The 23,046-nt window shown below is 38.4% G+C and overlaps 2 protein-coding genes across 4 annotated transcripts in view; both read left to right on the top strand.

Moving 5' to 3' along the window:
- Nucleotides 1-23,046, top strand: part of TMLHE (trimethyllysine hydroxylase, epsilon) — a 114,749-nt gene that overhangs the window by 89,378 nt on the left and 2,325 nt on the right. The window lies entirely within an intron of this gene.
- LOC123851190 (ATP synthase subunit gamma, mitochondrial-like) lies at nt 19,842-22,411 on the top strand. The gene is given in 3 exon segments (XM_045884805.3): nt 19,842-21,900; nt 21,902-22,010; nt 22,013-22,411. Coding segments are annotated over 3 exon segments (822 nt in total). The 5' UTR covers nt 19,842-21,420; the 3' UTR covers nt 22,246-22,411.

Raw genomic sequence — 23,046 nt, 5'->3', positions numbered from 1 at the left:
TTCCCAACACCACTTGTTAAAGAGACTTTTTTCCATTGGATAGTCTTTCCTGCTTTGTTGAAGATTAGTTGATCATAGAGTTGTAGGTCCATTACTGGATTGTCTATTTTGTTCCACTTGTGTGTATGTTATTGTGCCAGTACCATACTGTCTTATTGATTACAGCTTTGTAATACAGCTTTAAGTCTGGAATTGTGATGCCTCCCACTTCGCTTTTCTTTTATTTGGGGTCTTTTCTGATTCTATATAAATTTTAGAATTGTTTGTTCTAGCTCTGTGAAAAATGCTGGTGTTATTTTGATAGGGATTGCATTGAGTGTGTAGATTGCTTTGGGAAGTATAGACATTTTAACAATATTTGTTCTTCCAATCCATGAGCATGGAATATTTTTCCATTTCTTTGTGTCTTCCTCAATTTCTTTCATAAGTGTTCCATAGTTATCAGAGTACAGGTCTCTTACCTCTTTGGTTAGGTTTATGCCTAGGTTTGGTGCAATTGTAAATGGAATCGATTCTTTGATTTCTCTTTCTGCTGCTTCATTATTGGTGCATAGAAATGCAACTGACTTCTATGCATTGATTTTATATCCTGTGACTTTGCTGAATTCCTCTATCAGTTCTAGCAATTTTTAGGTGGAGTCTTTTGGGTTTTCTACATAGAGTATCATGTCATCTGCAAAGAGTGAAAGTTTGACTTCTTCTTTGCCAATTTGGATGCCTTTTATTTCTTTTTGTTGTCTGATTGCTGAGGCTAGGACTTCTAGTACTATGTTGAACAGTGGTGAGAGTGGACAACCCTGTCTTGTTCCTGACCTTACAGGAAAAGCTCTCAGTTTTCCCCCATTGAGGATGATATTAGCTGTGGGTCTTTCATATATGGCCTTTATGATGTTGAGGTATGTTCCTTCTATCCCTACTTTCTTAAGGGTTTTTATCAAGAAAGGATGTAAATTAAAATTAAAAATGTTTTGCACAGCAAAGGAAACAGTCAAGAAAACTAAAAGGCAGCACACAGAATGGGAGAAGATATTTGCAAATGACGTATCGGATAAAAAGCTTGTATCCAAAATCTATAAAGAACTTACCAAACTCAACACCCAAAAAATAAAAAATCCAGTAAAGAAATGGGCAGAAGACATGAACAGAGATTCCACCAAAAAGACATACAAATGCCTGACAGACACATGCATACAATGTCCAGCATCACTCATCATCAGGGAAAGACAAATCAAAACCACAATGAGGTACCACTTCACGCTGGTCAGGATGGTTAAAATTAACTAGGAAACAACAGATGTTGGCAAGGATGCAGAGAAAAGGGAACTCTCTTACGCTGTTTGTAGGGATGCAAACTGGCACAACCACTGTGGAAAACAATATGGAGGTTCCTCAAAAAATTAAAAACAGAACTAACCTACAACCCAGCAATTGCTACTAGGAATTTATCCAAATGATACAAAAACAGTGATTCAGAGGGGCACACGCACCCCAGTGTTTATAGCAGCAATGTCCACACTAGCCAAAACATGGAAAGAGCCCAAATGTCCATCAATTGATGAATGGATAAAGAAGATGTAGTGTGTGTGTGTGTGTGTGTGTGTGTAAAATGGACTATTACTCAGCCATCAAAAAGAATGAAATCATGCCATTTGCAACAACATGAATGGAACTAGAGTGTATTATGCTAAGTGAAATAAGTCAGAGAAAGACATATACCATATCATTTCACTCATATGTGGAATTTAAGAAACAAAACAGATAAACATAGGGGAAGGGAAGGAAAAATAAAAAAGACAGAGAGAGAGACAAGCCATAAGAGGCTTAAATATAGGGAAAAACTGAGTATCACTGGAGGAGAGGTGGGAGGGAGGATGGGGTAATTGGGTGATAGACATTAAGGAGGTCACTTGATGTAATGAGTACTGGGTGTTATATGCAACTGATGAATCACTAAATTCTACCTCTGAAACTAATACTACACTATATGTGAACTAACTTGCATTTAAATAAAATCTTGGAAAAAAGAATATACCTATTAATAATGACTTGAAATGTAAATGTACTAATTTCTCTAAACAAAAGGCATAGAATGGCTGATTGGTTAAAAAAAATAAGACTCATCTATATGCTGCCTACAAGAGACTTATTTCAGATAAAAGGACACTCACAGACTGAAAGTGAAGGGATGGAAGAAGATATTACATGCAAATGGATACAACAAAAAGAAAGCTGGTGTAGCTGTACTCATATCAGGCAAAATAGACTTTAAAACAGAGACAAAGAAGGGCATTACATAATGAGAAAGGGGTCAATCCAACAAGAAGATATAACATTTGTAGATATATATGCACCTAACATAGGAGCGCCAAAATATAAAGCAAATATTAACAGACCTAAAGGGAGAAATTGACAGTAAAACATTGACAAGGGATTTCAATACTCCACTTATATCAATGGATAGATCATACAGACAAAAATCAGTAAGGAAACATCATCCTTAAATGACACATTAGACCAGATGGACTTAATAGAAGACATTCCATCTAAAAGCAGCAGAATACAGATGTAGAGGAGCAAGATGGCGGAGGAGTAGGAGACCTAAATTTCGTCTGTTCCCAGGAATTTGGCTAGATAGGGATCAAACCATTCTGAACACCGACGAACTCAACAGGAGATCAAAGAAAAGAATAGCAGCAACTCCCTAAAAAGAAAAGCGACCACTTTCTGGAAGGTCTCTTCTGATTTGTTTAGTGTATATTTTTCTGGGGTCATTGTTACCCTCTTAGCATTTTGTTCTCTCATTCATCTATTCTCCTCTGGACAAAATGACAAGAGGGAAAAAACCACCAAAAAAAAAAAAGAACAAGAGGCAGTACTGACTGCCAGGGACCAAATCAATACGGACATTAGTAAGATGTCATAACTAGAGTTCAGATTGACGATTTTAAAGATACTAGCTGGGCTTGAAAAAAACATGGAAGTTATTAGAGAAACTTTCTGGAGAAATAAAAGAACTAAAATCTAACCAAGTCAAAATCAAAAAGGCTATTAATGAGGTGCAATCAAAAATGGAGGCTCTGGGGCGCCTGGGTGGCTCGGTTGAGCGACTGCCTTCGGCTCGGGTCATGATCTCAGGGTCCTGGGATCGAGCCCCGCATCGGGCTCCCTGCTCGGCAGGAGGCCTGCTTCTCCCTCTCCCACTCCTCCTGCTTGTGTTCCCTCTCTCACTGTCTCTCTCTGTCAAATAAATAAAATATTTTAAAGAAAAATGGAGGCTCTAACTGCTAGGATACATGAGGCAGAAGAGAGAATTAGTGATATAGAAGACCAAATGATGGAAAATAAAGAAGCTGAGAAAAAGAGATAAACAACTACTGGATCACGAGGGCAGAATTCGAGAGATAAGTGATACCATAAGACGAAACAATATTAGAATAATTGGGATCCCAGAAGAAGAAGAAAGAGAGAGGGGCAGAAGGTATATTGGAGCAAATTATAGCAGAGAACTTCCCTAATTTGGAGACGGAAACAGGCATCAAAATCAAGGAGGCACAGAGAACCCCCCTCAAAATCAATAAAAATAGGTCAACACCCCAACATCTAATAGTAAAACTTATGAGTCTCAGAGACAAAGAAAATCCTGAAAGCAGCTCGGGATAAGAGATCTATAATCTACAATGGTAGAAACATTAGATTGGCAACAGACCTATCCACAGAGACCTGGAAAGCCGGAAAGGACGCCTGATATATTCAGAGCACTAAATGAGAAAAAATACGCAGCCAAGAATACTATATCCAGCTACGCTGTCATTGAAAATAGAAGGAGAAATTGAGATAAAAAGCTTCCAGGACAAACAAAAACTAAAGGAATTTGCAAACACAAACCAACCCTACAAGAAATATTGAAAGGGGTCCTCTAAGCAAAGAGAGAGCCTAAAAGTAACATAGACCAGAAAGGAACAGAGACAATATACAGTAACAGTCACCTTACAGGCAATACAGTGGCACTGAATTCATATCTTTCAATAGTTACCCTGAATGTAAATGGGCTAAATGCCCCCAATCAAAAGACACAGGCTATCAGGTTGGATAAAAAAACAAAACCCATTGATATGCTGTCTGCAAGGGACTCATTTTAGACCCAAAGACACCCCCAGATTGAAAGTGAGGGGGTGGAAAATCATTTACCATGCTAATGAACACCAAAAGAAAGCTGGGGTGGCAATCCTTGTATCAGACAAATTAGATTTTAAACCAAAGACTATAATAAGAGATGAGGAAGGACACTACATCATACTTAAAGGGTCTATCCAACAAGAAGATCTAACAATTGTAAATATCTATGCCCCTAACACAGGAGTAGCCAATTATATAAGGCAATTAATAACAAAAGCAAAGAAACACATTGACAACAATACAGTAATAGTGGGGGACTTTAACACCCGCCTCACTGAAATGGACAGATCATCTAAGCAAAAGGTCAACAAGGAAATAAAGACTTCAAATGACACACTGGACCAAATGAACTTCACAGACATATTCAGAACATTCCATCCCAAAGCAACAGAATACACATTCTTCTCTAGTGCCTGTGGAACATTCTCCAGAATCGATCACATCCTAGGTCATAAATCAGGTCTCAACTGGTACCAAAAGATTGGGATCATTCCCTGCCTATTTTCAGACCACAGTGCTTTGAAACTAGAACTCAATCACAAGAGGAAAGTCGGAAAGAATTCAAATACATGGAGGCTAAAGAGCATCCTACTAAAGAATGAATGGGTCAACCAGGAAATTAAAGAAGAATTAAAAAAATTCATGGAAACCAATGAAAATGAAAACACAACTGTTCAAAATCTTTGAGATGCAGCAAAGGCAGTCCCAAGAGGAAAGTATATAGCAATACAAGCTTTTCTCAAGAAACAAGAAAGGTCTCAAATACACAACCTAACCCTACACCTAAAGGAGCTGGAGAAAGAACACCAAATAAAGCCTAAACCCAGCAGGAGGAGAGACATAATAAAGATCAGAGCAGAAATCAATGAAATAGAAACCAAAAGAATAGTAGAACAGATCAACGAAACTAGGAGCTGGTTCTTTGAAAGAATTAACAAGATTGATAAACCCCTGGCCAGACTTACCAAAAAGAAAAGAGAAAGGACCCAAATAAATAAAATCATGAATGAAAGAGGAGAGATCATAACCAACACTGAAGAAATACAAACAATTTTAAGAACATATTATGAGCAACTGTATGCCAGCAAATTAGATAATCTGGAAGAAATGGATGTATTCCTAGAGATGTATCAACTACCAAAACTGAACCAGGAAGAAATAGAAAACCTGAACAGACCTATAACCACTAAGGAAATTGAAGCAGTCATCAAAAATCTCCCAACAAACAAAAGCCCAGGGCCAGATGGCTTTCCCAGTGGAATTCTACCAAACATTTAAAGAAGAATTAATACCTATTCTTCTGAAACTGTACCAAAAAATAGAAATGAAAGGAAAACTTCCAAACTCGTTTTATGAGGCCACCATTACCTTGATCCCAAAACCAGACAAAGACCCCATCAAAAAGGAGAATTACAGACCAATATCCTTGATGAACATGGATGCAAAAATTCTCACCAAAATACTAGCCAATAGGATCCAACAGTACATTAAAAGGATTATTCACCACAACCAAGTGGGATTTATTCCTGGGCTGCAAGGTTGGTTCAACATCCACAAATCAATCCATGTGATACAATACATTAATAAAAGAAAAAACAATCATACGATCCTCTCAATAGATGCAGAAAAAGCATTTGACAAAGTACAGCATCCTTTCTTGATTAAAACTCTTCAGAGTATAAGGATAGAGGGTACATACCTCAATATCATAAAACCCATCTATGAAAAAGCCACAGCAAATATCATTCTCAATGGGGAAAAACTGAGAGCTTTCCCACTAAGGTCAGGAACACGGCAGGGATGTCCACTATCACCACTGCTATTCAACATAGTACTAGAAGTCCTAGCCACAGCATTCAGATAAGAAATAAAAGGCATCCGAATCTGCAAAGAAGAAGTCAAACTCTCACTCTTTGCAGATGATATGATACGTTATGTGGAAAACCCAAAAGACTCTGCCCCAAAACTGCTAGAACTCATACAGGAATTCAATAAAGTGGCAGGATATAAAATCAATGCACAGAAATCAGTGGCATTCCTACACACCAACAACAAGACAGAACAAAGAGAAATTAAGGAGTTGATCCCATTTACAATTACATCCAAAACCAGAAGATACCTAGGAATACATCTAACCAAAGAGGCAAAGAATCTGTACTCAGAAAACCATAAAACACTCATGAAAGAAATTGAGGAAAACAAAGAAATGGAAAAACGTCCCATGCTCATGGATTGGAAGAACAAATATTGTGAAGCTGTCAATGCTACCTAGAGTAATCTGCACATTTAATGCAATCCCTATCAAAATACCATCCACTTTTTTCAGAGAAATGGAACAAATAATCCTAAAATTTGTATGGAACCAGAAAAGACCCTGAATAGCCAGAGGAATGTTGAAAAACAAAAGCAAAGCTGGTGGCATCACAATTCCAGACTTCAAGCTCTATTAAAAAGCTGTAATCATCAAGACAGTATGGTACTGGCACAAAAACAGACACATAGATCAATGAAACAGAATAGAGAGCCCAGAAATGGACCCTTGACTCTATGGTCAACTCATTTTCAACAAAGCAGGAAAGAATGTCCAATGGAAAAAAGACAGTCTCTTCAACAAATGGTGCTGGGAAAATTGGACAGCCCCATGCAGAACAATGAAACTGGACCATTTCCTTACACCACACACAAAAATAGATTCAAAATGGTTGAAAGACCTAAATGTGAGACAGGAGTCCATCAAAATCCTAAAGTAGAACACAGACAGCAACCTCCTCGACCTCAGCCACAGCAACTTCTTCCTAGAAACATCACCAAAGACAAGGGAAGCAAGGGCAAAAATGAACTATTGGGACTTCATCAAGATAGAAAGCTTTTGTACAGCAAAGGAAACAGCCAATGAAACCAAAAGACAACCGACAGAATGGGAGAAGATATTTGCAAATGACATATCAGATAAAGGCTAGTATCCAAAATCTATAAAGAACTTACCAAACTCAACACTCAAAGAACAAATCATCCAATCAAGAAATGGGCAGAAGACATGAACAGACATTTTTTCCAAGAAGACATCCAAATGGCCAATAGACACATGAAAAAGTGCTCAACTTCACTTGGCATCAAGGAAATCCAAATCAAAACCTCAATGAGATACCACCTCACAGCAGTCAGAATGGCTAAAATTAACAAGTCAGGAAACAACAGATGTTGGCAGGGATGCAGTGAAAGGGGAACTCTCCTACATTGTTGGTAGGAATGCAAGCTGGTGCAACCACTCTGGAAAACAGTATGGAGGTTCCTCAAAACGTTGAAAATAGAGCTACCCTACGACTCAGCAATTGCACTACTGGGTATTTACCCCAAAGATACAAATGTAGGGATCCAAAGGGGTACGTGCACCCCAGTGTTTATAGCAGCAATGTCCACAGTAGCCAAACTATGGAAAGAGTCAAGATGTCCATCAACAGATGAATGGATAAAGAAGATATAGATAGATAGATAGATAGATAGATAGATAGATAGATAGATAGAGATATATATATCTTTATATACATAATGGAATGTTATGCAGCCATCAAAAGGAATGAAATCTTGCCTTTTGCAACGATGTGGATGGAACTGGAGGGTATTATGCTGAGCGAAATAAGTCAATCAGAGAAGACGTATCATATGATCTCATTGATATGAGGACTTCTTAATCTCAGGAAACAAACTGAGGGTTGCTGGAGTGGTGGGGGGTGGGAGGGATGGGGTGGCTGGGTGATAGACATTGGGGAGGGTATGTGCTATGGTGAGCACTGTGAATTGTGTAAGACTGTTGAATCATAGACCTGTACCTCTGAAAGAAATAATACATTATATGTTAAAAAAAAAAAAAAAGATAGCAGGAAGGGAAAAATGAAGGGGGGGGAACTCGGAGGGGGAGACGAGCCATGTGACACTATGGACTCTGAGAAACAAACTGAGAGTTCTAGAGGGGAGGGAGGTGGGGCATGGGTTAACCTGGTGATAGGTATTAAAAGAGGGCACGTACTGAATGGAGCACTGGGTGTTATAGGCAAACAATGAATCATGGAACACTATATCAAAAACTAATGATGTAATGTATGGTGATTAACATAACATAATAAAAAAAGTTTAAAAAAGTAAAAGCAGAATAGACATTCTTCTCAAGTGCACATGAAACATTCTCCATGATAAATCACATGTTACACCACAAAAAGCCTTAATAAATTTAAGAAGATTGAAATTTTATCAAGCATCTTTTCTTTTTTTAATATTTTATTTATCGATTTGAGAGAGAGAGAGAGGGAGAGGGAGAGAGAATCTGAAGCAGACTCCAGACTGAGTGCATAGCCCTAAAATGTGGGGCTGGATCCCATGACAGATCATGACCTGAGCCAAAACCAAGAGTCAGATGCTTAACTGACTGAGCCACCCAGGCACCCCTCAAGCATCTTTTCTGAACACAGTGGTAAACTAGAAATCAATTACAAGAAGAAAACTGGAAAAATCACAGCTATGTAGAGATTAAATAGCATGCTATTAAACATCCATTGGGTCAACGAGGAAATAAAAGGAAAAATTTTTTTTTAAATACCTGAGACAAATGAAAATGGATATACAACATTCCAAAATCTGTGAGATGCAGCAAAAGTGTTTCTCAGTGGAAAGTTCATAGTGATACAGACCTACCTCAAGAAACAAAAATCTCAAATAAACAATCTAGCTTTACACCTATAAGAACTAGAAAAAGAAAAACAAAGCTCAAAGTCAGTAGAAGGAAGGAAATAATAAAAGATCAGAGTGTATATTAATGAAATAGAGACTAAAAAGACAATAGAAAAGATGGATAAAACTGAGAGCCGGTTCTTTGAAAAGATAAAATTGACAAACTTTTAGCTGTAGGCACCAAGAAAAAGAGATAGCTCAAATAAATTGTAATGAAAGAGAAGTTACAAATGATACCACAGAAATACAAAAGATTTTAAGAGACTACTAGGAACAATTATGTGCCAAGAAATTGGACAACCTAAAAGAAAAGGATAAATTCCTAGAAACATAATCTTCCAAGACTGAATTATGAAGAAATAGAAAATTTGAATAGACCAATTATTAGTAGGATATTGATTCAATAATTAAAACACTCCCAGCAATGTTTTAATTATTGTATAAGATGGCAGCCAGAATAGGAGGACCCTAGGCTCACCTCATCCCATGAATATTAGATAACAATCATCCTAAATACCCTATAGAACAAACTCTACAACTAAGGGCAGAGAAGAGGCCACATCAAAGAAGATAGGAGGTGTGGAGATGCGGTCTGGGAGAGAAACAATTATGGCTGCTGCAGTGGGGAGGGAGCCACGGTTGCACAGAATGGGGACAGACGGACTAATACACAGGAGGGCCCAATGGGAAAATGAACCCCCATAGCAACTGGCTTGGAAAGTGAGAGGGGCCAAATTTCATGAATTCTTGCAACCAGCAGGGCTTAAAGCCTGCAGTTTTAAAGTTCAACTGGCTTGGCTCAGGGAGAGCCCAGAGAGCATTTGGGCTGCTCTTGGAGAGAAGGCAAGGCAAACAGTCACAGACAAACAGCATGGAAACAGAAATCTGAAGAGCACCTGAGGCAGACAGTGAGGAGGTTAGTTGCTCATCAGAGCATGTCCCAGAGAGACAGTGTTCATGGAGAGACCCCTCTGAGAACAAAGGAACTAGCAGGCACCATTTCCTTCCCCTATCCCTCAGCATAAGCACAGGGCCACCTACAGGAACTAGCTCAATACCAACACGACTTAACTTGCCTACACCAAGTGCCACACTCACCCTGTGCTCTGGTGTAATTCCACTTCCAAGTCATGCTTGCCTCAGTCCCAGTGCAATGGGCTTCCCTCCCCCCGAAGACCAGGCCAAACCCCTGCCAACACCGTGTCTCCCAACCTTGGAGTTTTACAGGGCCTCAGTTCAAGCAGGGGTAGTGACAAGTCTCATTGCACAAGCATACCAGTGCACACCTAGTTAAAACTCGCCACATTCAGTCCAAGGACAAAAAACTGCCCACAACAGGCAAAGAGCACCTCTGTAGACAACTGGCCAGAAAGATAAAGCAGCCAGGACAAAACAGAAAACACAGCACATATTGGAGACACTCCCAGAAGTGCCAGGCCCTGAGGAACAGAGGATAGTACATGACAGGGCACTATAGGACCTCTTCTTCATGAGGCCATTACCCTTAAGAACAGAAGACGTAGCTGACTTTTCTAACACAGAGAAACAGGCACAGAGGCATAGAAAAAATAAGAACACAGAGGAATTTCTCCCAAATGAAAGAACAGGACATGGCCAGGCAAGAAATCTACATGAAACAGATGTAACATACCTAATATGGAATTTAAAGGAATGATCATAAAGTTACTCACTGGATGTGAGAAGAATGAAAGACAGTGAGACCCTTAACACAGAGATAAGGAATAACATATCAGAGATAAAGGGTTCAATAAACAAAATGAGAAACACATTTGATGGAATGAACAAGAGGCTAGAAGAAGCAAAGGAATGAATTAATGACCTAGAAGAGACAGAGTAATGGAAAGTAATCGACCTGAACAAAAGAGAAAAAAGAATTATGCAAAATGAGAATGGACTTAGGGAACTCAGTGACTCCATCAAAGGTAGTAACATTTGTATTATAGGAGTTCCAGAAGAAGAAGAGAGAGAAAAGAGGCACAACATTTATTTGAAAAAATAATAGCTGAAAAATACCCTAATCTGGAAAAGGAAACAGATATCCAGATCTAGGAGGCACAGAGATCCCCCAACAAAGTCAACAAAAGCAGATCCACACCAAGACGTATTGTAATTAAAATGCCAAGTTATAGTGATGAAGAAAAAATTTTAAAAGCAGCAAGACAAAAGAATACAGTTATATACAAGGGAAACCTCATAAGATTATCAGCAGATTTTTCAGCAGAAACTCTGCAACCCAGAAGGGAGAGGCCTGATATATTCGAAGTGTTGATTGGGAAAAATATGCAGCCAAGTATACCCTCTCCAAAGGCAATCATTCAGAATGGAAGAAGAGATAGAATTTCCCAAACAAAAATGAAAGGAGTTTATGACCACTAAAGCAGCCCTGCAAGAAATATTAAAGGGGACTCTTTCAGTGGAAAGGAAAGCCAAAAGTGACAGTATGAAAGTAGGAAACACAAACACAGTAAAAATGAATATTTCTATTTAAAAAATCAGGGAACTCACACAAAAAAAGGATGTAGGGGCGCCTGGGTGGCTCAGTTGGTTAAGCATCTGCCTTCAGCTCAGGTCATGATCCCAGGGTCCTGGGATCGAGCCCTCTCCCTCTGCCTACTGCTCCCCCTGCTCGTGCTCTCTCTGCCAAATAACTAAATAAAGTTTTTTTTTAAAGGATGTAAAATATCACGCCATATACCTAAAACATGAAGAGAGGAAAAAAGAATGGGTTCAAACTTAAGTGACCATCAACTTAATATAGACTGTTATTTGCAGATGTTGTATACAAACCTAATGGTAACCACAAATCAAAAACTACTAGTAGATACACAAACAATAAAAAGAAAGGGAACCAAATATGTCATTAAAGAAAACCAGCAAAACATGAAAGAAAGATGAAAGGATCAGAAAAACTTCAGAAACAACCACAAAACAAGTAACAGAATGACAATAAATACATATCTATCAATAATTACTTTAAAAGTAAAGGCACTAAATACTCCAGTCAAAAGACATAGGGTGACAGAGTGGATAAAAACACAAGACCTATCTATATACTGCCTACAAGCGACTCATTTTAGACCTAAGGACACGTACAGATTGAAAGTGAGGGCATGGAGAAATATTTATCGTGCAAATAGTTGTCAAAAAAATGCCAGAGTAGCAATACTTATATTGGATAAAATAGATTTTAAAACAAAGACCATGACAAGACACAAAGAAGGTCACTATATAATAATAAAGGGGACAACCCAACATGAAGACATAACAGTAGTAACTATATATGCACCCAACATGGGGGCACCCAAATATTCAAAATATTTAATAACAAATATAAGGGAACTAATCAATAGTAATACAATAATAGTAAGGGCCTTTAACACCCATGTACATCAATGGAAAGATCATCCAATCAGAAAATCAACAAGAAAACAATGGCTTTGAATGACACACTGGACCAGATGGATTTCACATAAATATATCCAGAACATTCCATCCTGAAAGAGCAGAATACACATTCTTTTCAGGTACACATGGAACATTCTCCAGAATAGATCACATATAAGGCCACAAAGCTAGTTTCAACAAATTCATAAATATCAATATCATACCATGCATCTTTTCTGATCACAATGCTTTGAAACTAGAAATCAACCACAAGAAAAATTCTGGAAAGAGCATAAATACATGTAGGTTAAATAACATGCTACTAAACAATAAATGTATCAACCAAAAAATCAAAGAAGAAACCAAAAGTACATGGAAACAAATTAAAATGAAAACACGACACTCCAAAACCTTTGGGATGCAAGAGAAAAGTTTATAGCACTATAGGCCTACCTACAGAAGCAAGAAAAATCTCAAATAAACAACCTAACCTTACACCTAAAGGAGCTAGGAAAGGAACTAGCGAAATGCAAAACCAGCAGAAGGAAGGAATTAATAAAGATTAGAGCAGAAATAAATGATATAGAAACTAAAATATAATAGATCAATGAAACCAGGAGCTGGTTCTTTGAAGAGATCAACAAAATTCATAAAACTCTAGGCACAGTTATCAAAAAAACAAAGAGAAATAACTCAAGTAAATACAATTACAAATGAAAGAGGAAGAATAATACCAACATCACAGAAATACAAACGACTGTGAGAGAACATTATGAAAAACTATATGCCAATAAATTGGACAACCTAGAAAAAAATGGATAAATTCCTAGAAACATATAACCTACCAAAACTGAAGTAGGAAGAAGTAGAAAATTTGAATAGACTGATTACCAGCAAGGATATTGAATCAGTAATCAAAAAACTCCCAATGAACAAAAGTTCAGGACCAGACGGTTTCACAGGCAAATTCTACCAAACATTTAAAGAAGAGTTAATATGTATTCTAGTCAAACTATTCCAAAAAATAGAAAAGCAAGTAAAACTTCCAAATTCATTCTATGAGACCAGCATTACTCTGATACCAAAACCAAATAAAGACACCACTAAAAAAACAGAACTACAGGTGAATATCACTGCTGAACATAGATGCAAAAATCCTCAACAAAATACTAGCAAACATAATCCAACAATACATTCAAAAAATCATTCACCACAGTCAAGTGGGATTTATTCCTGGGATGCAAGAGTGGTTCCATATTCACAAATCAAAGTGATATATCATATCAATGAAAGGAAGGATAAAAATCATACAATCATTGCAATATACACAGGAAAAGCATTTGACAAAGTACAACATCCATTCGTGATAAAAACCCTCAACAAAGTAGGTTTAGAGGGAATATATCTCAACATAATAAAGGTTACATGTGGAAAACCCACAATGAACATCATACTCAATGGGGAAAAACAGAGCTTTTCCCTTAAGGTCAGGAACAAGAAAGGGATGCCCACTCTCACCACTTTTATTCAACATAGTACTGGAAGTCCTAGCCACAGCAATTAGACAACAAAAAGAAATTAAAGGCATCCAAATTGATGAACTTTCACTCTTTGCAGATGACAAAATACTCCATATTAGAATGCCCAAAAGACTCCACCAAAAAAACTACTAGTACTGATAAAGGAATTCAGTAAACTCACAAGATACAAAATTAATGTGCAGAAAACTGTTGCATTCCTATACACTAATAATGAAGCAGCAGAAAGAGAAATTAAGAGAACAATCCCATTTACAAGTGCACCGAAAATAATAAGATACCTAATAAGCCTAACCAGGAGGTGAAAGACCTGTACTCTGAAAACTATAAAACACTGATGAAATTGAAGACAACACAAAGAAATGGAAAGACATTCCATGCTCATGTATTGGAAGAACAGATATTGTTAAAATGAATATACTACCCAAAGCAATCTACACATTTAATACAACACCTATCAAAATACTAACAGTATTTTTCACAGAGCTAGTACAAACCAATCCTAAAATTTGTATGGAACCACAAAAGACCCCAAAGAGCCAATACAACCTTTTAAAAGAAAAGAAAAGCTGGAGGTATCACAATGCCAGATTTCAAGTTATATTACAAAGCTATAGTGATCAAAACAGTATGGTACTGGCACAAAAATAGACACATAGATCACTAGAACATAATAGAAAACCATGAAATAAACCCTAAATTATATAGTCAATTAATCTTTGACAAAGCAGGAAAGAATATCCAATGGGAAAAAGACAATCTCTTCAACAAATAGTATTAGGAAAACTGGACAGCAACATGCAAAAAAATGAAACTGGGCCACTTTCTTTCACTGTACACAAAAATAAACTCAAAATGGATTAAAGACCTAAATGTGAGACCTGAAACCATAAAAATCCTAGAAGAGAGCACAGGCAGTAATATCTCTGACATTGGCCATTGCAAAATTTCTCTAGGTATGTCTCCTGAGGCAAGGCAATTAAAAGAAAAAAAAAACTGTTGGGACTACATCAAAATGAACAGCTTCTGCACAGCAAAAGAAACAACAAAACTAAAAGGTAACCTACAGAATGGGAGAAGATATTGCAAATGACATACGCAATAAGGTTTGGTATCCAAAATATATAAACAACTTATACAAATCAACACCCAAAAAACAAATAATCCAATTTTTAAATGGACAGACATTTTTCCAAAGAAGACATACAGATGGGCAACATACATGAAAAGATGCTCAACATCACTCATCATGAAGGAAATGAAAATCAAAACTACAATGAGGTATCCCACCTCACACGAGTCAGAATGGCTAAAATCAAAAACACTAGAAACAACAAGTGTTGGTGAGGTTGTGGAGAAAAAGGAACACTCTTGCACCATTGGTGGGAATGCAAACTGCTACAGCCACTGTGGAAAACAGTATGGAGGTTCCTCAAAAAATAAAAAATAGAACTACCCTATAATCCAGCAACTGTACTACTGGGTATTTACTCTCCCCCCAATAAAAACCACTAATTCAAAGGAATGCATGCATCCCAGTGTTTACTGCAACATTATTCACAATAGCCAGATTATGGAAGCAACCCAAGTATCCATTGATAGATGAATGGATAAAGATGTGGTATATATATACAGTGGAGTATGATTCAGCCACAAAAAGAATGAAATCTTGCATTTTACAACAACATGGATGGAACTAGAGAATATAATGCTAAGCAAAGTAAGTCAGAGAAAGACAAATGCCATGATTTCACTCATATGTGGAATTTAAGAAACAAAGTAAACAAGCAAAAGAAAGAGACAAACCAAGAAAAAGACTCTTAACTATAGAGGACAAACTTGGTTATTAGAGCAGATATTGGTGGCAGGATGGATGAAATAGGGGATGGGGAGTAAGGAGTGCACTTGTCAAGATGAGCACTGGGTAATGTATGGAATTGTTGAATCACTGTGTTGTATACCTGAAATTAATATAGCACTGTATGTTAACCATACTGGAATTAAACAATAAATGAATGAGTGACACTCCAATAAACAAATGTCCAGGACCAGACAGCTTCACTGGTTAATTCTACCAAACTTTCAAAGAAGATTTTAATATTTATCCTTTTCAAACTCTTCCAAGAAATTGAAGAGGGAATGCTCCCAAACTCATTTTCTGAGGCCAACATTACCCTGACACAAAGAATAAACAAGGACATCACAAAAAAAGAAAGAAAGAAGAAAGAAAATTACAGGTCAGTATCCCTATGAACATAGATCCAAAAATGATCAACAAAATATTAGCAAATTAAATTCAACAATATTTTAGTAGATTCATACACCATGATCAAGTGGAATTTATCCCAGTGATCCAAGGATGGTTCAATATCTGCAAGTCAATCAGCTGTTTATGGGTGACAAGATTTAATATATGGAAACCCCTAAAGAATCCACCAAAAAAACTGTTAGAACTAATAAACAAATTCAAGTTGCATGGTTCAAGAGCAATATAAAAAATTTGGTTACATTTATATACACTAACAATGAATTATCAGGAAGAGAAATTAAGAAAACAACCCCACTTAAAATTGTATCAAAAACAATAAAATTCTTAGAAGTAAATTTAACCAAGAAAGTAAAAGATTTATACACTGAAAACTATAAAGCATTGATGAAAGAAATAGAAGAAAACACTAATAAGTGGAAATATATTCCATTCTTATGGATTGGAAGAATGAATAGTTAAAATTTCCATAAAATTTCCATATTAGCCAGATTCAGTGCAATCCCTATCAAAATTCCAATGGTATTGTTCACAGAAATACAAGAAGCAATCCTAAAATTTGTATGGAAATGCAAAAGACCCAAATAGCCAAAGCAATCTTAAAAAGAACAGATCTGGGGAGAAGGAAAAGATGGCAGCAGACTAGGAGGACCCTAGCCTTGTCTCATCCCACAAACACAACTAAATATCAAATCATCCTAAATCCCCATGAATTGACCTGAAGATTGACAGAACAAACTACACAACTAAAGGGAGAGAAAAGACCACATTGAAGAAGGTAGGAATTGTGGAGACATGGTTTAGGGAAGAAATGGATTACTGGTGCTGTGGAAGAGAGGGAGCTAAGGTTGTGGAGAAAGGTGAGAGAGAGAGAGCACATGGGAAGGCACAAGGAGAACATTTCCCCAAAAGCCATTGGTTTGGAAAATGAGAGGGGCTTATTTTCATGAATTCTTGCAACCAGTGAGCCTGAAAGACTGGAGTTTTAAAATTCAGCAGGCTTGACTACAATAGAGCCCAGAGGGCACAGCCCTGCTCCTGGAGAAAAGGCAGGCAGACAACCTGGGGCAGATAGCATGGCAACAGCCATTTGCAGAGTGCCTGGGACACACAGGTGGGAGATTATTTGCTCTTCTCAGAGCCCATCCCTGAGAGGCAGCATTCAGGGAGATGCCTTTCTGGGAACAAAGGAGCTGGCTGGCACCATTGCCCAACCCCATCCCTCAGCATAAACACAGAGCCATTGGCAGGAGCCAGTGCAGCGCTAACACTGGCTGCCTAACTTGCATACACCAAGCCCCACACCCCTGCACTCTGGCAGGACTGCACTTCTCAGTCAAGCTTGTCTCAGTCCCAGCATCGCAGCCCCTCCCCCAGGAGAGAAAACAAAAATCTCTGCCCACACCACATCTCCCAAACAGGGAGTTCTGCAGGGCCTCAGTTCTGGTGGAGTTGGTGTCAGGTTTCATTTAACAAGCAGACCAGAGCAGACATAGTTAAAACTCACCACATTCAGGCCAGGGACCAAACACTGCCCACTGCAGGCAAGGAGAGCCTCTGTGCATGACTGGCTTGAAGGATCGAGCAGCCAAAACACAACAGCAGAGCACACACTACACACACCAGAAACAATCCCTGAAGCTCCAGGGCCTGGAAAATACATGACCTCTTCTTCATACTTTCAAGAGCAGGAGACATAACTGGCTTTTCTAACACAGAGAAGAAGGCAGAGACTTAGACAAAATGCCAAGATGGAGGAATTTATCTCAAATGAAAGAACAAGATAAGACCACAGCCAGAGATCTAAGTGAAACCGATAAAAGTAACATGTCTGATGGAGAATTTAAGCAACAATCATAAGGATACTCACTGGGCTTGAGAAAAGACTAGAAGAGGTCAGTGAGACCCTTACCACAGACATAAAAGAATTTTTAAAAAATCAATCAGAGATGAAGAATGCAATAAATGAGACTGGAAACAGGCTTGATGCAATGAACAGCAGGCTGGAAGAAGCAAAGGAATGAATTAGTGACATAGAAGGAAAAATAATGGAAAATAATGAAGCTGGACAAGACAGAAAGAAGAATTATGCAACATGAGAAAAGACTTAGAGAACTCAGTGACTCCATCATAACATTCATATTATAGGAGTCCCAGAAGAAGAGAAAGAAAAAGGGGAAGGAAATTTATTTCAGAAATAATAGCTTAAAATTTCCCTAATCCGGGGAAGGAAACAGACATCCAAAACCAACAAAAGCAGGCCAACACCAAGGCATATTGTAGTTAAATTTGGAAAATCTAGTGATAAAGAAAAATTTTTAAAAAGCAGCAAGACAAAAGAAGTCCTTAATTCACAAGGGAAGACCCATAAGGTTAGCTGTAGACCTCTCCAGAAACTTGGCAAGCCAGAAATGAGTGGCATGATATAGTCAATGTGCTGAATGGGAAAAATCTGTAGCCAAGAATATTCTTTCTAGCAAGGCTATCATTCAGAATAGGAGAGATAGTTTCCCAGACAAACAAAAACTAAAGGAGTTAGTGACCACTAAACGAGCACTGCAAGAAATATTAAAGTGGACTCTTTGAGTGGAAAGGAGAGACCAAAAATGACAAAGAAAGGATCAGAGAAATTCTCCAGAAACAATGACAAAACAAGTAATAAAATGGCAATAAACACATAGCTATCAGTAATTACTTTGAATGTAAATGGACTAAGCACTCCAATCAAAAGGCATAGGGTGTCAAGAAACAAATAATCTGGTTTAAAAAATGGGCAGAAGACAGGAATAGACATTTTTCCAAAGAAGATATATAGATGACCAACAGAGACATAAAAAGATGCTCAACATCACTCATCAGGGAAATACAAATCAAAACCCCAATGAGCTATCACTTCATACCAGTCATCCAGGAAGCAACAGGTGTTGGTGAGGATGTGGAGAAAGGGAAACCCTCTTACACTGTTGGTGAGAATGCAAGTTGGGTACAGCCACTTTGGAAAACAGTGCAGAGGTTCCTCAAAAAGTTAAAAATAGAGCTACCTATGACCCAGTAATTGTACTCCTGGGTATTTACCCCAAAGACACAGATGTAGTGAAAAGAAGGGCCACATGCACCCCAATGTTCATAGCAGCAATGTCCACAATAGCCAAACTGTGGAAAGAGCCAAGATTCCCTTCAACAGATGAATGGATAAAGAAGATGTGGTCTGGGGCACCTAGGTGGCTCAGCCGTTGGGCATCTGCCTTCGGCTCAGGTCATGATCCCAGGTCCTGGGATCGAGCCCCGCATCGGGCTCCCTGCTCCACGGGAAGCCTGCTTCTCCCTCTCCCACTCCCCCTGCTTGTGTTCCCCCTCTCACTGTGTCTCTCTCTGTCAAATAAATAAAATCTTAAAAAAAAAAAAAAGATGTGGTCCATATATACAATGGAATATTACTCAGCCATCAGAAAGGATGAATACCCAACTTTTACATCAACATGGATGAGACTGGAGGAGATTATGCTAAGTGAAATAAGTCAAGCAGAGAAAGTCAATTATCATATGGTTTCACTTATTTGTGGAACATAAGGAATAGCATGGAGGACATTAGGAGAAGAAAGGGAAAAATGAAGGGGGGGAATCGGAGGGGGAGACGAACCATGAGAGACTATGGACTCTGAGAAACAAACTGAGGGTTCTAGAGGGGAGGGGGTGGGGGGATGGGTTAGCCCGGTGATGAGTATTAAGGAGGACATGTACTGCATGGAGCACTGGGTGTTATATGAAAACAGTGAATCGTGGATCACTACATTAAAAACTAATAACGTATTGTATGGTGACTAACATAAAATTAAATTAAAATAAAATAAATAAAATAAAATAAAATAATCTCCTTTTCTTTAACTTTTGAGAGTTTAATTATATTGTGTCTTAGTGTAGGTCTCTTTGGATTCCTCTTTTGGAGATCCCATGGGCTCCCTGGATGTAGCTGTCTCTTTCTCTAAGTTGGGTGGTTTTCTGTTATTTTTTCAAATAAGCTTTCTGACCCCTTTCTCTCTCTCTTCTCCTGGGACCCCTATAATATTAGTCTGCTTGATGGAGTCTTATAATTCTCTTAAGCTATCTTCACTCTTTTTCATTATTTTTTCTTTTTGCTTCTCTGATTGAATGAATTCTTCCTTTCTGTCTTTGAGTTTGCTGATATTTTCTTCCACTTTATCTAGTCTGCTCTGTTAACTTTTTCAACTTAGTTACTTTTTCAGCTTTGATTTCTGTTTGGTACTTTTTAATATTTTCTATCTCATTGTTGAAATTCTCACTTTGTCATGCATTGGTCTCCTGACCTTGGTAAGCATCTTTTGACCATTATTTTAAACTCTTTATCAGATAAATCACTTATCTCCATTTTATTAGGGTCTATTTCTGGGGTTTTATCTTGTTGTTTTGTTTAGAACATATTCTTCTGTTTCTTCATTTTTCTTTCCCTCTGTGTTGGTTTCTGCATATTAGATACAACAGCCACCTCTCCCAGTCTTGATAGAGTGGTCTTGTGTAAGAGATGAACCTTATCATTCAGCTCAGCCTTAGCTCTTGGCTGTCACTCAAACCTTTGTGATTTTTCTAAGCCACTTTCTGTGGTTTTAGCGGCTTCCAGTAGTTGAAGGTGTGTCAAGACCTGTCAGTCTCCCAAAGGGGAGGATCTTAGTCAGCACCTAGATGGAGGCTGATTGGAAGCCAGACCCTTGGTTAACAGCTTTTAAAGTATGCAAGCAGACTTCTTTCCAGGAAAGACTGGGAGCTGGGCATTTCTGTGTGCTCCCTTTGCACTGAGCCTTGGGTAGATAGCCAATTAAGAAGCATTTCTTTGTTTGTTACTGTCCTATGGAATCTGGAACTAAAGCCCCACTGGCTGCCAGAGCCAGGTGATCAAGGGGTGATCAAGCCAGGTGATCCCCTGGACAGCAGCCACAAAAGCCAGAGTGGTAGGCATGTATACAAGTTCATTCCAGGAATACACCAATGACCTGAGTGGGCCAGAGGGAGAATGTGCAGATGGTGCCCACTGGCTTTCTTCATCTCTGGGGAGGATTGCAGTCTGTCCCTAGATGTGTGCCAAAATAGAAGCCTGACCTTCAAGAAGCAGCTTTTAATGTATGCAAATAGGTTTTTTCTAGAGAAAGACTAGGATATGGGTGTTTCTGTCTGCTGTCTCTGTACTAGACCTGAGTTTTCCACAGTGAGTCTTCATAAGCCCATTAAGAACTGTTTCGAGCCGGGCTGGTACCACCATGTTCTCTTGGGCAGGCGTCGCTGGGCCAAGTTCGAAATATGGCAAATTTAAAAGATATTACCAGGCGACTAAAATCAATCAAAAACATCCAGAAAATCACCAAGTCTGTGAAAATGGTAGCAGCAGCAAAATATGCCCGAGCTGAGAGGGAGCTGAAACCAGCTCGAGTATATGGGATAGGATCTTTGGCTCTGTATGAAAAAGCTGATATTAAGGTGCCTGAACACAAGAAGAAACACCTCCTTATTGGTGTGTCCTCAGATCGAGGGCTCTCTGGTGCTATTCATTCCTCGGTTGCTAAACAGATGAAAAGTGAGGTGGCCACGCTCACAGCAGCTGAGAAAGAAGTCATGCTTGTTGGAATTGGTGATAAAATCAGGGGTATACTTCATAGGACTCACTCTGACCAGTTTCTGGTGTCCTTCAAAGAAGTGGGAAGAAAACCTCCTACTTTTGGGGATGCGTCCGTCATTGCCCTTGAACTACTAAATTCTGGACATGAATTTGATGAAGGGTCTAATCATCTTTAATCAGTTCAGGTCTGTCATCTCCTACAAGACAGAAGAAAAGCCCATATTTTCCCTTGAAACCGTTGCAAGTGCTGAGAGCATGAGTACCTATGATGATATTATGCTGACGTGCTGCAGAATTACCAAGAATACAATTTGGCCAACATCATCTACTGTTCTCTAAAGGAATCCACCATGAGTGAGCAAAGTGCCAGGATGACGGCCATGGACAACGCTAGCAAGAACGCTTCCAAGATGATTGACAAACTGACCTTGACATTCAATCGCACCCACCAGGTTGTCATCACGAAAGAGTTGATTGAAGTCATTTCCGGTGCAGCAGCTCTGGATTAATGAAAACCAAGTTTCATCCTCAGACAAGATATAAAGAAGGAAAATTCAGCCAGCTGGTTTTATTTTTAGCTTACTGCTGTCCTTGTCGGAAGAAATTGTTGGTCCATTGTTTAAACTACTAAAGACCGCAAGATGTTTATAAATTATCTTACAATAAACTACTTACCAAAAGAAAAAAAAAGAACTGTTTCTTTGTGTTCTATAACCTGGTGGGTCTCATGGATGCAAGCCTCATTGTCTTTCAAAGCTAGGTGTTTCGGGGGCCCATCCCTCATGCAGACATCTTAAAAGTTTGGGCACTAAATGTTGAGTCCAAACTCTTCACTCCTCAAGGAGAAGCTTGGAGTTGTGAACTTCCTTCTGGTTGCTGCACCAGGGATGGGTTTATGATAAAATTGTGTTTCAGCATTTTCTACCCATTTTGATGTGGGTTTTTTTTTATTTACCCAATGTGTAGGAGTCACTCAGCTAGTTTCTGGATTTCTTTCAGAGGGAATTGTCCCAGTTGTAGCTGTAGATTTGGTATGTGCATGGGGGGAGGTGAGTTTGGGAGATTTCTATGTTGCCATCATGGACCAGAACCACCAAGATTATTTGTATTAGTCCCAAACTGGAAACTACTCAAATATCTATCAACAGTAGAATGGATGAATAAATTGTGGTAGAGTCACACAATAAAATTCTATACAGCATGAAGGATAAATGATCTACTACTATATAACAACAATGATGAATCTCCTAAATATAATATTAAATGAAAGAATCCAGACACAAAAGACTACAAGCAAAACTAATCTTTGG

Source organism: Mirounga angustirostris, unplaced genomic scaffold (assembly GCF_029215605.1).
Source record: "Mirounga angustirostris isolate CCGP_5_RB_7025 unplaced genomic scaffold, mMirAng1.0.hap1 SCAF_11, whole genome shotgun sequence".
Taxonomy (NCBI): domain Eukaryota; kingdom Metazoa; phylum Chordata; class Mammalia; order Carnivora; family Phocidae; genus Mirounga; species Mirounga angustirostris.
This window is presented reverse-complemented; position numbering and strand designations above follow the sequence as displayed.